General features: G+C 41.2%; 1 protein-coding gene across 1 annotated transcript in view; it reads left to right on the plus strand.

Moving 5' to 3' along the window:
- Window positions 1-15,959, plus strand: part of CFAP47 (cilia and flagella associated protein 47) — a 660,392-nt gene that overhangs the window by 262,537 nt on the left and 381,896 nt on the right. The window contains exons 41-42 of the mRNA XM_034754614.1: window positions 8,124-8,206; window positions 13,381-13,526. Of these exons, the coding sequence (XP_034610505.1) occupies window positions 8,124-8,206; window positions 13,381-13,526 (229 nt within the window). The remainder of the gene's footprint in view (window positions 1-8,123; window positions 8,207-13,380; window positions 13,527-15,959) is intronic.

The raw sequence follows: 15,959 nt of genomic DNA on the forward strand, positions 1-15,959 counted from the left end.
TGCTAAGGAGTGCAAAAGAATAGCATGAGCATATGGGGGTGGAATCAGAAAGGCTAAACCACAAAATGAGTTGTACCTTGCAAGGGATTTAAAAGACAAGAAGTAGAAGTTTTATAAATACTTTAGGAGCAAGAGAAAGATGAAGAAAAGTGTAGGTCCTTTACCTTGTAGGGAAGGAGAACTAATAACTGATGACATCAAAAATGCCTATTTTGCTTCAGTCTTCACTAGAAAAGTTAATGGTGACCACATAGTCAATACAATTAATATTAACAAAAGGAAGGAATGCAAGCCAAAATAATGGAAAGAAAGATTAAAGACTATTTATTTAGATAAATTAGATGTAATCAAGTTGGCAGGGCCTGATGAAATTCATCCGATGATACTTAAGGAACTAGCTTAAGCAATCTCAGAACCATTAGCGATTATCTTCAAGAACTAATGGAGGATGGGTGATGTCCCAGAGAACTGGAGAAGGGCAAGCATAGTACCTATCTTGAAAAAGGAAAACAAAGAGGACCCTGGGGATTATAGACCAGTCAGTCTAACTTTGATACCTGGAAGGATATTGGAACAAATGATTAAACAATCAGTTTGTAAGCACCTGGAGTATATATAACAGGGCTATAAGGAATAGCCAGCATGGATTTGTCAAGAACAAATGTCAAACCAACTTAATTTCCTTCTTTGAGAGAGTTACTTGCCTAGTGGATGGGGGGATGCAATAGATGTGATATATGTTGGTTTTTAGTAAGGCTTTTGACACAGTTCTACATAACATTCTCATAAGCAAACTGGAGAAATGTGGCCTAGATGAAATTACCATAAGGTGGGTGCACAACTAGTTGAAAGACCATACTAAAAGAGTAGTTATCAATGGTTCGCTGTGAAACTGAGTATGTATTTAGGGGGATTTGCTCAGGGGTTAGTCCTGGATCTGGTACTATGCAATATTTTCATTAATGACTTGGCTAATGGAGCGGAGAGCATGCTTACAACATTTACAGATGATATCATTATTAAGAACACACTTTGGAGAACAGGATTAGAATTCAAAATGACCTTGACAAATTAGAGACTTGGTCTGAAATCAACAAGATAAAATTCAATAAAGACAAGTGCAAAGGACTTCACTAAGGAAGGAAAAAAATCAAATGCACAACTCCAAGATGGGGAATAATTCGCTAGATGGTAGTACTGCTGAGAAGTATCTGGAGGTTATAGTGGATCACAAATTGAATATGAGTGAACAGTGTGATGCATTTGCAAAAAAGGCTAATATCATTATGGGGTATATTAAAAGGAGTGTTGTATGTAAGACATGGGAGGTGATTGTCCTTTGTGTACTAGGCACTGGTGAGGCCTCATTTGGAATACTATGTCCAGTTCTGGGCACCACACTTTAAGAAAGATTTAGACAAATTAGAGAGTCCAGAGGAGAAAAACAAAAATGATAAAAGGTTTAGAAACCCTGACCTATGAGGAAATGTGAAAAAAAAAAAAAAAAAAACAACTGGGCATATTTAGTCTAGGTTTATTTGGTTCTGCTTTGATGCATGGAACTGGATGATTTCTTGAGGTCCTTTCCAGCCTTGTATGATTAGCTCTCCTTCATTAGGTTGAAGACCTACATCTTTTCCTTCATTTTTACCTTGTGCCTAATTTATTTAAAGAACCTCTTATTACCTTGTTAGGAGTAACTTATTTTGTTCCTTAGCCTTTCTGATTTTGTTCTTGCATGCTTGTGCTGTTATTTTGTACATCTCCCTAGGAATTTGTCCATATTTCCACTTTTTGTGGGATTCATTTTTCATTTTCAGGTCATTAAAGAACTTCTTATGTAGTCATATTGGCCCCTTACTGTTCTATCTTTCCTTTGAGTTGGGATAGTTTATAGTTGTGACTTTAATATTGTCTTATTGAGAAACTGCCAGATCTCCTGATTATTGATTATTTGTTAAGGAAGCCATTTAATACTATACTGGATCCAAGTAAATACCTAGGATTTTTTTTTCCGTTATGTTTGTGGGGGGTGAGAGTGGTTTAACGCTCCTGCCCCATTAAACATTATTAAAGTTGCAACCATTCAATTAAAAACCATTCTCCCAACAGATGTTTTGGCTGAGTAACAGGTGCAGAATATTTCCTTATAGTCACCTGTGCCACTATTATAAATAGAATTTGCACTGTTAAGAACGCTTTTATGTTGAGCATTGTAGAACCGGGTTCAACATTAATGGTTATATGGAATTGCAGATGCTTGTCTAGTAAAGTGTGAACATTTGGAAATGTATCTTTTTGCCCATTTAATGGCAGACTACAAGTGCACAGGTCAGCTTTTTTCAGTTAATTGGTATAGTACATTTGTGTACACTCTTGCAGTAGGTCAGGTACAGAAAGCAAAAGCGTATATAAGATCCATTCTAGTCATACTTTCCAAGTACCTTGTAAGGGACCTAAAGTAATCCTTTTAAATTAGAAAATGGGGGGAGGGGAAGGTGTTGGGGCTTATGGCTCCCAGTCAATCACGCACATACAATTTTATATGGAAAATAGTAAAGTTGATTCCTAACTGGAATATTCTAGATGGTAGTTGTCAGAAGAAGAAACTAAGAAGGCAGAACCTAGAGTGCTAAGGGAATCCATATCCAATGTATATTAAAGGGGAAAATATTCTGGTGCAAAAAACAAAACATAATTAGTTTTCCATGAAAAGCATTGTCTCTATCTGCATGGACAGTTTTTATGTGGGGAAAAAATGGACAGAAATCAGAACTGGGAACAAAAACTAGCACAAGAGTGCTGATTCATTTTGTGACCCTTAGATTGTGAGGGGAATGTGTCCCAGAAAGAAAACACTGCAATTGTAATAAAGAGTACCAGATAACAGCCAGAGTGGGACAGGATGGCAAAGAATAAATGGAGAAGAGACATATTTAGACAACCTAATCCTGAACCACTGATAATGGTTTATTGTAAAAGAGGCCTGAGAATTCAGATGTTGTAGTTGGAAGAGCTCCTTTAGTGGCAAGAATTCATTGGGCCAGTGTGATGGGATGGTCAGCCCTCTTAAGGGTTGTGGTGCCTAATATTCAGCCCATCCTATCATGTGGCTTAGCCCTTTAAGGTTATATATATATATAAAGAAATGAAAATACACACACATATACACACACACGCTTGGGAGAAGATCCTGTATCTTTAAGGGCTGGGGCCAGGAGCATTGAAGAAAGGGCAGGGAATTACTCTCCTCTTCCCAAACCAGTTGGGAATGAACTGAGAGAAAGGGACCAGCATAAATGCTGCCTCCTCCCTCATAGCAGGGCAGACACCAGCAGGAGAAAACTGTTTGCTGGATCCTCCTAGCTTGAGGATTAATTGAGAAAATAAGGGGCTAGCTGAGAAAAAAGCTAGGTAAGGAGTTATAACCGGCTAAATTACAACCCAGCCCAAGGAATGTCCTGTCTTTTGTAATTTCAAAACGTCAATCTTAATATTGTTAAGTGATACATGCATTGCAACCTTCCTATTTCCCTTGTGGCTTGGTTAGTGGAATTGTATAAAGTTAGGTCCATTTTACAACAGTAATTTCTGTATTTCCTATGTAACATATATAACTAAATCTAATAACCAACAACATTACTTTATAGTACAGGTGCGTATAACATATTTTAAATTCAAATTTGCAAACTGAGAATTGTATAACTAGAGAAAGAAAGGATATGTAGTGAGTTGTCTTTGCATTCATTGTTTGATACAAATAATTGATGAAAACATTTTATCTGCCACTTATGAGTCATGATGGTTCATCAATAATGAATGAGAAAAAGTGTGCAAAGCCAGTCCATTGTATGTTCTATTTTATGCATCACCAATTTTAGGGACAGATTTTAAGACCAGACACAGTGAGCATATCTATGCATGTTCAAATGTAAAAAAAAAAAAAAAAAAAAAAAAAAAATCTTGAAGTATGCATGACTGTGCTTCAAATACTTCAGATTAGAAGATGGTATTTATTCTGTATTGATGAATTTGTCTAATTTGCATGTAGAGCAGCGCAAGTCTTTTATTCACATTAATTAATATTGACAGGAAACATGGTTTTTGACTAGTTTATGTTCAAGTGAGAGCTTCAGAGATAATTTCTAAGGTACTAGTATGTCAGATTAAATAGCAGTTATTCAAATGATTGAATAGCACATCATGCAGATTGCAATTTTCATGTGTGATGCAGCCACCAAAGATTCTTCATTCAGTAATGGTGTTATACAACTGATACTTAAATATCATGGTCAAATTCTGCCTGTATCACACCCTGTTGACTGACTAACTATGAAGTGTAAAACATAAAGCATTATTATTGGATGCTGATCTTTCCAGAACAACCAGTGCAGCAAATAAGAGGATAAACTGCTGAATATGTGCTCTTTAGCTACTTGTGCATCCAATGTAATGGCCTCTAATGTTTAATTTGGCTTAACATTAGTAATACAATTTTATAAATGTTGCACAGGGAAAAGACGAAAAATAGATTTCATTGTGATTGTTGAATAATGTTTCCCATTGGTAAAATTTCCAAGTTCTCTAGAGCAGTGGTTTTCAAATTTTTTTTTTTCTGGTGACCCTCTTGAAGAAAATTGTTGATGCCTGCGAACCAACAGGTTTGGGGTATGGGAGGGGCTCAGAGCTAGGATGCAGGGTGGGGCCAGGAATTAGGGGTTTAGGGTGTGGGAGGGGACTCTGGGCTGGAGCCCAGGGTTGGGGTGCGGGAGGGATCAGGGCTCTGGGCTGGGGCCAGGGATGAAGGGTTTGGGGTACAAGAAGGGGCTCTGGGTTGGGGTGAGCTCAGAGCTGGGGCAGGAATTGGGGTGCCAGCAGCAGGTCCTGCTCCTAGGAGCCCCATGGCCCCCCTGCTTAGGAGCCAGACCTACTGCTGGCTGCTTTTGGGGCACAACGTCAGAACAGGTAGGGACAAGCCTTCCTTAGCCGGGCAGCACAGTCGATGGGACTTTTAACCGCCCAGTCGACGGTGCTGACCAGAGCTGCCACGACCCAGTGCCTTCCATTCCGCAATCCAGTACTAGGTTGTGACCCACAGCTTGAAAACCACTGCTCTAGAGGATGTAGAAGAAAAGGTTATTACATACTATGTAGCACTTGTCATCTGTACATTCCAAAGCATGTTAGAGACACAGGGTGAAAACGAGGGTGTGAAATCCTGGCTCCATTGAATTCAGTGACAAAAATGCCATTGACATCAATGAGGCCAAGACTGAATCCATGATGTATTGGGTTTAGAAAAGGTTCTCAGTATCTTTCCCTTTTCCCTGGAACATAAAAGTTGCCAATAAACAGGTTTTGGGTTGGTTTTCATTCAGATGAATAATGTGTGGTGTTTTGCTGGTTGAAAGGAACTGAGGGGACTCTGGGGTATGACATCTTATAAGAACTTGGGCCCAAACGCTCATTCCTTTGAAGGAGCATGCATAGTGAGTGGTGGCACTGCATTACAAAGGGTTATATCTGGTGCAGAGTGCATAGGCACACCCTAGGGTTTGAATCTGTACCCACAATCTACTAAAAGAAGTACAGTTACTCATAAGTAACCTCTCTTTCTTCCTGAAATGTAAAATTGGCAAGAAACACATTTCACCTCCATACTTCCTATGAATTGTGATATAGTTATTGTTCAACATGGATTAGAAATGTCCATGAGAAAACGACAAAATGCATGCAGTTCAACTTGTGATGTCTAATTCTATAAGTAAATAACAAGCATTAAAAACAATAGACACCGTGGAGGGAGGGAGCCTAACAAGAATAAATGAGACAAGATAAAATTTCAGGTGTGTTGAAGTTTAAAATGTGAGAAGTAACTAAGGCCCCAATCATTGGGAACCACTAGCATAGACTCCTGCACATATGCAGACTCCCACTGAAATCAACGGAACTTTGCACAGGTGGTACATTTTACCCAAAGCCGGTCTGCCACTTGTTCAAGGAAAGCCCCTGGTGGGCCGGGCTGGTTTGTTTACCTGCTGTGTCCACAGGTTCGGCCAATTGCAGCTCCCACTGGCCGCGGTTTGCCGCTCCAGTCCAATGGAGGCTGCGGGAAAGGTGGCCAGCACGTCCCTCGGCCCGTGCCGCTTCCCACAGCCCCCGTTGGCCTGAAGCGGCGAACCGCAGCCAGTGGGAGCCGCGATCGGCTGAACCTGCGGATGCGACAGGTAAACAAACCATCCGGGCCCACCAGGGGCTTTCCCTGAACAAGCGGCGGACTGGCTTTGAGAACCACTGCGCTAGAAGATACCAGTGCAGAATCTGGACCTAAATAAGTAAAAATTCAAGTGACACATTCATTGTATTTGAAATTTCTTCAACTGCACGGAGTACTATCCCAGATGTCTGTGATACCAGGAACCTTTGAAGTTTAAAACTCTAGTTCCACTTATTGAACTAAAGGAGACTCTCCAGTTATATAATCCCAACGTCTCTTACAGTTCTGGATGTTATAAAGGAGAGTCAATTTTATGCTTCAGTTGTGAGTTACCACAAGCCTTGCTATTGGAAATTATTTATCCCATAGGGTCATTCCTGGAGTCCTTATTCAGACATGTCTCCCATTGACTGAAGTCAGGTCACTTAAAACCTGGGATTGGTATTGCTTAGTACTGTATGTTAAATCAAAGTCAATTTGGAAAAAAGTTAATTTCAGGTCAAATCCTTCAGTCTTTACTCAGGGGAGATTTGGGTGCCCAAGAATGGCAGGATTTGGCCTCAAATTCATTCATTTTTATTCACTTTGATTTAACACTCTAAGTAGTACCAAGCCCAGGTTATAGGCATGCTGCCAACTATCAAAACCAAATCCTTATCAATGATCGTAAACATAAAAAATCTTATACATCTACTGTATAATTTGGTATGGTTTATTACCTTTACCGTCTTCAACCCAAGTGCTCAAGTAAAAACACAAAAAAGCAGGATTTGTTATGATTGGGTAGGGGTTTCAGCAATGTTCAACATTAATAAATTTTAAAGTTCTCTAGTGAATATAAAAACAATTTGATGTAAAATGCCTTAAAAGATTTTTCAGTTTTCTTCCTTCTCCCTCAAACATAAAATTACCCAAAACACGGTTCATGTCAATACACCTGCATTTGACTAGTGAAGAACTTACATTGGTTGGTAACCAACTGAAAAGCCCATTTGATTAATGAAAGATCCAGATCACAATCTCAAATTGTGTAGTCCTCATTGTTACAAGTCATGCTTCTGTTGGTATGTTTGCAGATGCATGTAGGGTGACTAGATGTCCCGATTTTATAGGGACAGTCCAGATATTTGGGGCTTTGTCTTATATACGCGCTTATAATCCCCCACCCCCTGTCCCGATTTTTCACACTTGCTGTCTAGTCACCCTAGATGCATGGAAGTGAACTTTTCAGGGAATGTTCTATCTTTGGTAGTTACATGGTTTCCATAGCTGTAGTATTTGAGACCTTCACTTTCTTTTAATATATATCCTTTGATTACTGCTGTGCGGTAGGGAAGGTAAGTAGCTTTCCTGAATGTCTTGTTTTCTGTAATTTCAAAATGTCAGTCTTAATGTTGCATTAATGTTATTTAATCCCTCTTGGAAGAAAGTCCATGGTGAATTTATAATTAAATGAATTCTTATAGGTTTGTAGTAATATGAAGATTGCGGGACAGGGGAAAGAGAACTGGGACTAAATTTATTCGTATTAACTCAAAATTGTTATTGGGCATATACACTTGGAGCTGATTTGCCAATCACCAGCAATCATAATTTTTGCACTTGTAACCTGCTTTTTTATATGTGGAGTTTGATTATCTGTTTAGTTTGAAAAAGAACATGTAGATGAATTGAAGAAGGAATGTACTGTTTTAGGAGATAGAAGTAACAATAACTTACGAACAGAATAAAATTCAGTATCTTCTACTGGTAGATTATGCCAAAATCACTTTCTTAAAACCGTATTTGTCAGATTACAAAATCTGACAAATAGCATTCCTATATGTATGAAATGTGAAGACACCATTTTATTTAATATTATAAATTACAGCTCAGTTAGCATGTTGCTTTTTCTCTCTTTCACTAGTTCTGAATGTAATGTACTGAATAGTACAAGTGACGTGGGAGGTGAAGATGTACTGTGTCACAAAGAGAACAACTCAAATGGCTGTAAGTACTTCTAAAATTTAATTTTTCTGCAAAATTTGTTTTAACTAATGACTTTTGGAATACATGGGGAACCAATGTGAATGAACAGAATCTTTAAAAGTTAAAACATATACAATAATAGATAGATACTTGTATTACAGATTTGTCTGCAGACGTTTTATATTTAGATAGACCATGCAAGTTTAGTAATACATTTTACAGCTAAAGAATTTATTAAAAAAGAAAGAAAGCTGAGATTCTCCTTTACAGGGCTCAAAGACTGGCTCTTCTAACAAGGGGCTCCTTTGAAACCCCTCCAGCTTATCAGTGTTGGATATGAAAGAATTATTTAAAATGATTGATTGTCCATAGATTTTTCACTTTCATTCCCTAATAGTTTTGATTCAAGAGTTATGTCCAGATTTATTCATTGGGAGTTATGGTGCTGGCATAGGTAGATTCCCTCAAGAAAGTTCAGTTGCACAAAATCTGCAGGGCAGTTCCTTGAAGTTCACTGCATACTTGAGCAAAATATTATTGCATTTACGTATGGCCCTATGGAAAACTGAGACTTGCTATATCAGTACTACTAGTACCAGAATAATTCTGAAATACCGAGGTTGTCTTTATATCTATTGTATGTTGCACTACATTTTGGGATATGGCTTCTGTATAATAATGTTCTCTATATGATGTGGAAATTTTTATATTTGGTCCTTGAAAGCTATACTGAGTATATTAATAATATAGCACTGTGTTCAGTTCAGATAATTGGAAGGGAGGGAGGGATTACAGCAATGGTTCTTAACATTTTTCTGTCCCTTATGATTTGATATTGTCTCTCTGATCTCAGATTCCCTATCCATTTAGCAATATGGTAAGGAAGAGGTAGTTGCAATCTCCTTATACCTGATTGCGACCTCCAGATTGAAAACTCATGGGTTAAAGGTGTGACAAAGTTCCTCCTCTATCTTGGTGGGTCCTGTGCTTATTGGCGGATTTTCTTGCCTCGGAGATTCACCATGTGGGTTGGGGAACAGCCCAGAGACCTTCCTGTCTGGAAGAACCCACAGTCCAGGTCAATTGGGAGGTTTGGGGGGGAACCCGGGCCCACCCTCTACTCTGGGTTTCAGCCCAGGGCCCTGTGCTCCTGTAACCGCTGCATGACAGCTACAACTCCCTGGGCTGCTACTTCTCCATGGTGTCTCCTCCAAACACCTTCCTTATTCTCACCACAGGACCTTCCTCCTGGTGTCTGATAACACTTGTGCTCCTCAGTCCTCCAGCAGCACACCCTCTCACTCTCGGCTCCTTGTGTCTCTTGCTCCCAGCTCCTCACACACCCACCACAAACTGAAGTGAGCTCCTTTTAAAACCAGATGCCCTGATTAGCCTGCCTTAATTGATTCTAGCAGCTTCTTCTTAATTGGCTCCAGTTGTCCTAATTAGCCTGCTTGCCTTAACTGGTTCTAGCAGGTTCCTGATTACTCTAGTGCAGCCCCTGCTCTGGTCACTCAGGGAACAGAAAACTACTCATCCAGTGACCAGTATATTTGCCCTCTACCAGACTCCTGTACCCCACTGGTCTGGGTCTGTCACAAAGGGTAAAGACCTTGTATTGAGTAGCTAGGTGTATCTTTTGCAGAATTTTCTGAAAATATCTGCTAATTGATGCAAAATACGTTTTGTGTGTGCATGTGTGTAATTGCTCTTCAGAAATGTTTCTGTGAGCCCCCAAAGTTAAGTAACTTATATCAAGGATAATTTTGCAGTATCCCGACAGGAAGAGGGCACTATCAGAATCTAGGAAATCAGCCTAACCTTCCTCTCAGTATGATCTTTGAGAGTTCCCTCCAGCACATCATTGAGCATTCCCCTTTAAAGGTGCACTGCTACCTCAGAGTCGTCTAAAAAGCAGTAGCTATTAGAACTGTACAAGTGCCCACTCAACCATTGGACTGTTTGGTATACACGCAAAAAAGGATTTTGGAAGTGCCGGGTCTTCATTTGCAGCACTACATTGGTTGTTGGTCTACTTTAGCAGGGCCGTCCTTAGGAATACCCAGAATACCCGGCTGCATAGGGCACCTGAAAATTTGGGGCACCACTGGGTCTTAAGTGTCCACCCTCCCAGCTCTTCCTATCCTTGTTCTGACCATTCCTGCAGGCTCCCACAGCTAGCTGCTGCAGCCTGGTGACTTTTACTCTGGAGGGGATCTAGAAACTTAAAAGTGAAAAAGCCTCCAGCCTGCCAGACCTATTAGCACAACATTGAAACTGTTAAAGAGCCATTCAAGTGGTCATGAAGCCATTCAACAGGCATTTGCCAACCCCCAGGTATATACTGTCAGTTTCTGAATTTACTGACAAACAGTTGTGCATTACTGTAATATTTACTCAGAACATGTTTGTCTACAGGATCTTAGTTTAAAATTTGTTTTAAAAATATTTCATTATTGAGTTGGTGAAGATTATAAAGTCACATCTCTAAAAAAATCCTTGCATAGATTTTTAGATGCACAATCATCTTTAGCCTTAAATGCTTGGATCTTCAGACATATAGTTTTCTAAATAGATCCTTCAAAAGACCACCCTTATCTAAAATACACATTTTAATTTTAATTAGTATAGTAAAAAAAACTTGCTTCCAAAGTCTTCCTGTCCTTTCTGTCCATCTGTTTCTCCCTTCACTCTCCTCTCCTCATCCCACCGCCCCTTAAAGGAACAACACCCCTTTCCTTCCAGGTAGCTGGACAAAGAGTTTCCCGTTCTTTACTTCCGATTATCTGATGAACTAGTTTTAAGAGAACCCTCCAGCAAAATCAGTACCTAGTACGATATAAAATAATTTGTTATGCCTAAAATCTTTGGAAATGTATTTTTTAAAGTTGGTGAAATTTCATAAACATATCTATTGTTATGGAGATCACACAAAGTAAATTAGTGTTCCCTTTTTCTAAAAGCAATGAACATTGTTATGAATACTTGAAACCTCTGTGACTGATTAATTTAAAATAATGTCTTTGTTTCAGTGAGTTAAATATGTAGTAATCTGGAATGATTACTTTATGAAGGCTTAAGAGTACGTTTAAAATATAAAATCAGCTTAGAAATACTGATTAAGAAAATGTAAAACAGAGAAGAGGTGCATCATGTATTCCATAATATTTAACGTTGTATTCAGCAAGACAAAGTTTTTGCAAATAAATCTCTGACAAACTTCAGGGCATATCAAAAAACCTGTGACTGACATGTTTTATTTCCAAGTTTAGTGCTTTTAATTAGGTACCTTCTGCATGTCCAGTCTTCACCATCTGGCATGCAGTGGAAAACATGCTCCATTTTCTTTAGAAAGAAATTGTAGAAGAGTGTTGTTGTTGTTGTTGTTGTTTTTCCCCAAATGTCATTTGCTTCATTTGGGTTCATGGATTTGGCTGGGAGGGGGTGAGCAGAATGGGGAAGGGAAGAGAGAAGGGAGGCAGTGGGGAGAGGGTGGGGTCTGGGCAGGGTGGAGTCTGGGGTGGAGCAGAGGTGGAGTATGGGCAGGGCCACATGCAGAAGAGGTGGGCTGGGGAGCTAGCCACCCCAAGCAGCAGCTTCACCCACCGCCAGGACAGCAGGTTGGCTCCCACACACCCAACGCGCACTGCAGTGTCCTTAGGCAGGGGCCGTATTCACAGAACTGAATGCGTTGGCGCTGCTCATTTTGCGTGAGGGAGAGGGTACGGGGGTCTCTGCGGGGAACTGTGACTCTCCACCACCGTGAGGCAGGCTGGGTGTCTTGGTATGCTTTGCTGCCTCGTCCATCCCCACCATCCCCGGGCTGCCATCAGGCATAGGGACAGCAGTTTAATAATACTGCGTAGGGCCCCATACATCCTAAGGATGGCCCTGTATTTTAGGATAGTGAGTTTGTTTTATTTGCATTGTTGTTATGGGGAAAAAGTGATGTGTGTGTGGTTTCTGTTTGATTTTGGTTTCTTGCATCAGCCACTTTTTTCTGGAGGTCAGCTTTCAATACTGATTTGTTCCTAAATGAGCTGTCACCATGTGTATCAGTGCTATCTCTGACCCATTTGTTTTGGCTCCGTTTTCACATCTGGCCTCTAATCAGTTCATCGCCCTGGAGGGTTGAGGTGGCTAAGCTTGAATGAAAATTGGACTTTACACATTCTTTATGTCCAGAATGTGTGCATCAGATCAGCATGTTAAATGTTTATATTTTCTGGGCTACAGAGACTTTAAGGGTACTTGGCTGTGTCCCATTCACCCCTCACATCCAACATATAAGGGAGTGTCTCATGGAGGAGATGATTAAGTTGAGTCTTTTGTAGTTATTGAGCTGATATGTGACAGAGTCTGAAATATGACAGATATCCAAAGCTGTCTTGTTGACATCCTAGCCTGAATTTTTAAAAATTCTTTTCAGGTAATCTTTTAAAACACTTGAACCACCTGAAGAGCACTGAATATACTATAAATATTGCCATTATGAAACAGGAATAAGGAAAACAATCAGAATGGAGCATGAATTGAGTGTTTATAGACCTGATTAATGAAATCATTGCTAGCTGGGGAAAAAGCTTTGTTTGTGTTAAGTTTTGAAAGACCATCTAATCATTTGTGTTATTTTTGAAAATGCAACAATTACAGTACACAATGTAATGTGTACTATGTTGTAATCATAGTCTTCAACGTACTTAAAATGCTGTCCATCAAAAGCAAACATGCACATTTTAATTTCTGTGCATGCTTGAGGATTTCCCAGTTTCATATTGTCATGCAGCTAGTCTCATTGAGGGAGCAATCATATTAGTTTAAAAAAGTATAAAGCAGTACCCTTGCCTCTTGCAGGAGTAATTTACATATCTACTGTATATCTCGGAAGATTTTATTTTTTGTGAATATAGAGTGGTAGTTTATCCAACATAGTCTTGCTCTTTCTGAGCTGTGCAGCTAAAAAAGGTGTGTATGCATAGGCTTGGCAAGCATGAAAGGAATGAATTAGCATAATTTGTTTATGTAACTTTTGTATAGCATGCAGTTTTACTGTTTTTGTGATTTGAGAGCAACTTAAATACTAGTTCCTAGGGCATGCTATTATAGCTTGCTATGTTTTTATATTGGAACAGGTACTTTAGCCTTTACCAGCTTTGTTACTGTGTATAAACAACCCTTAAATCATGTTTTGGCAGTTAATCGATTCAATCACCTACAAGAGTTCTTCAGTCCAGTGTGCACACTGTACTTAGAAGGGAGAAGTTCTGCAAACCTGGATCTTTACTTTCTTCCTTTTAATCTGGAAAAGCGCTATTGCACCATCATTCTGGTCAATGACCTGGTAAGACTAGAAAGTGTGTTCTGTCAATGTCTTTATATCTTAACGTTGTTAATGATATATACAACAGTTATGAGAACATTTGTAAAACTTTGCACCTAAGCTGTGCCTGCCAAGGGCATGCCTCAGTTTGTGCAAAATGGGTAACGTGTACAAAATTGGGAGTTGTGCATATGCTGTTGTGGGTAATAAGTACAAGTTCTTCTTCGAGAGATGTCCCTGTGGGTGCTCCACTACAGGTGTTGGTGCGTCCCTGCACCTTTGCCCAGAGATTTTTGCAGCAGTACTCATAGCGGCCACGCATGCTCAGAAGCTGCCCCCCGCTGTGAATCTAGGTTGATAGTACGCATGCGTGGCCGGTCTCCTCAGTTCCTTCTCAACCGTCCCCGGCCTGAGACGGAGCTCAGCAGACTCATTAGAAAATCCTTCACTCTTGCTACAATTACCCTTTAGTAACTAGTTGTTGTCAGTTTTCTCTGTTAGTGTAGTTAATTACCCCGTTTATCTGTTTAAAAAAAAAAAAATTTTTTTTCTCTCAGCCGCGGCTATGCCGGGCTCCACAGGCTTCAAGCGCTGTGCTACGTGCAAGGAAGCTATCCCATTATCAGATGGACACTCAAAGTGTATAAAATGTTTGGAGGAAGCTCACATTCCCCAAAAATGTGCCCATTGCTGTAAACTCAGCTCCAGGGCACGGAAGGACAGGGAGCTTAAACTTAAACTGCTCCTCCTCCAAAAGTCTATCGGGTCAGTTTCAGACCCAGGCGCTGAAGCCGGCTCCGCAGCCCGCCACAGCCCCCCCCGCCTCAAAAAAACTGAAAAAATCTACAAAGAAGGGGCACCCTTCTTCACCAAACAAGGCTATGAGGCACAAAGTATCTCCAGGCAGGTCAACGGTCTCTTTGCCTGTGTTCCCTCGCCTCAGCAACTTTCATGAGCCGGGCTCTTCAGGAACCGCGCAAAAGCCGCCTGAGGCTCCGGTGGCGGCACAAGGCTCCGGTGCCGAGGCATCAGGCTTCCAGTTGCCTGCCTCTATTACGGCACCGTTCGGCACCGCGAATGATGCGGTGCCGACATTCCACAACATGCCTGACCCCAGGCAGGCTGATATTGCCCGCCCGGCACCGACCGCGGCACCAACCCCTGCCGTGCAGTCTGATACAGAGATTACAGGCAAAAACCCCGATCGCAGGAATGCTCCTGTACGGCAGCCTCTCCCGGCTCAGTTTTCACCTCCCGCAGGAGCTTCATTACCTCACTTTACCCAGACAGCAGATCTCCTGGTATCACCTACCCTGCAGTCTCCCCTGATGAATGAATATTCTTCTCCAATGCCTGAGTCAGGATCTGAGCAGTTTTCCCCCAGTGAGGAGGAAACAGATCCACAGGGAGTTTTTTCTCCATATCATGACTCCCAGCCCCAGACCCTGGGCAATAGAGGTTATGAGAAAATTACCTCATCCCACTCTCAGGACCCTGCCTCCTGGGGGGTGAACCCCTGGATGGCACCACCTATGCCCTACCCGCCACCATGGCAATACTGGACACCATGGGCATCGTACCCTCGGGAATACATGCCCCATGGCCACTCGACCAGGCGCAACACCGATCCAGCGCCGCCTCCTAACGAATATGCCAGTGACACGAGACACCTGGCAACACAGTCACGCTTCCAGGATAAACCTAGCCCTGCTCCTATTCCAACAGAGCCGGAGCTAGCACCTGAAGAAGCATTACTTCCCCTTCCTCCGACTCCCTCGGACGAATATGCAAAATTCCAGGACTTCTTTAAAAGAGTTGCCAGTGACCTGAGAATTAACTTGGAGGTGGTCACTGAACAACAGCATGAGCTAACGAACATCCTACAGCCCCCTTCTTCCTCCAGGGTGGCATTACCAATTAACGCAGCCCTTTTAGAACCCGCTAAGTCCATCTGGCAGACTCCAGCGACAAGCCTACCTACCTGCAAACAAGCAGACAGGAAGTATTTTATTTCTCCAAAGGATTCTGAATTCCTTTTTACCCACCCAGCACCAAATTCATTGGTAGTAGACGCTGCGAACCAGAGGGCTAGACAACAGTATTCTCGTTCCGCCCCACCCAACAAAGAAAGCAAGCGATTGGACCTTTTTGGTCGCAAAGTATATGCATCCTCCACCCTCCAATTTCGTATAGCTAATTATACTGCAGTCCTGGCAAAATACGACCACAAAAACTATAATAAATTCATGGACTTTATTGATGACATTCCAGAACAGAGAAAACAACAGTTCAGAGCTATGGTTTCTGAGGGACAAGCCATATCACGCACCGCTCTCCAAGCAGCCCTCGATGTAGCCAACACAGCGGCAAGATCGACCGCTACAGCAATAGTCATGCGACGGGGCTCATGGCTCTCCTCCTCCTTTTTTCCTTGAGAAGTTCAGAGCACCATTG

The sequence above is a fragment of the Trachemys scripta genome, chromosome 1 (genome assembly GCF_013100865.1).
Source record: "Trachemys scripta elegans isolate TJP31775 chromosome 1, CAS_Tse_1.0, whole genome shotgun sequence".
In the NCBI taxonomy this organism is placed as follows: domain Eukaryota; kingdom Metazoa; phylum Chordata; order Testudines; family Emydidae; genus Trachemys; species Trachemys scripta.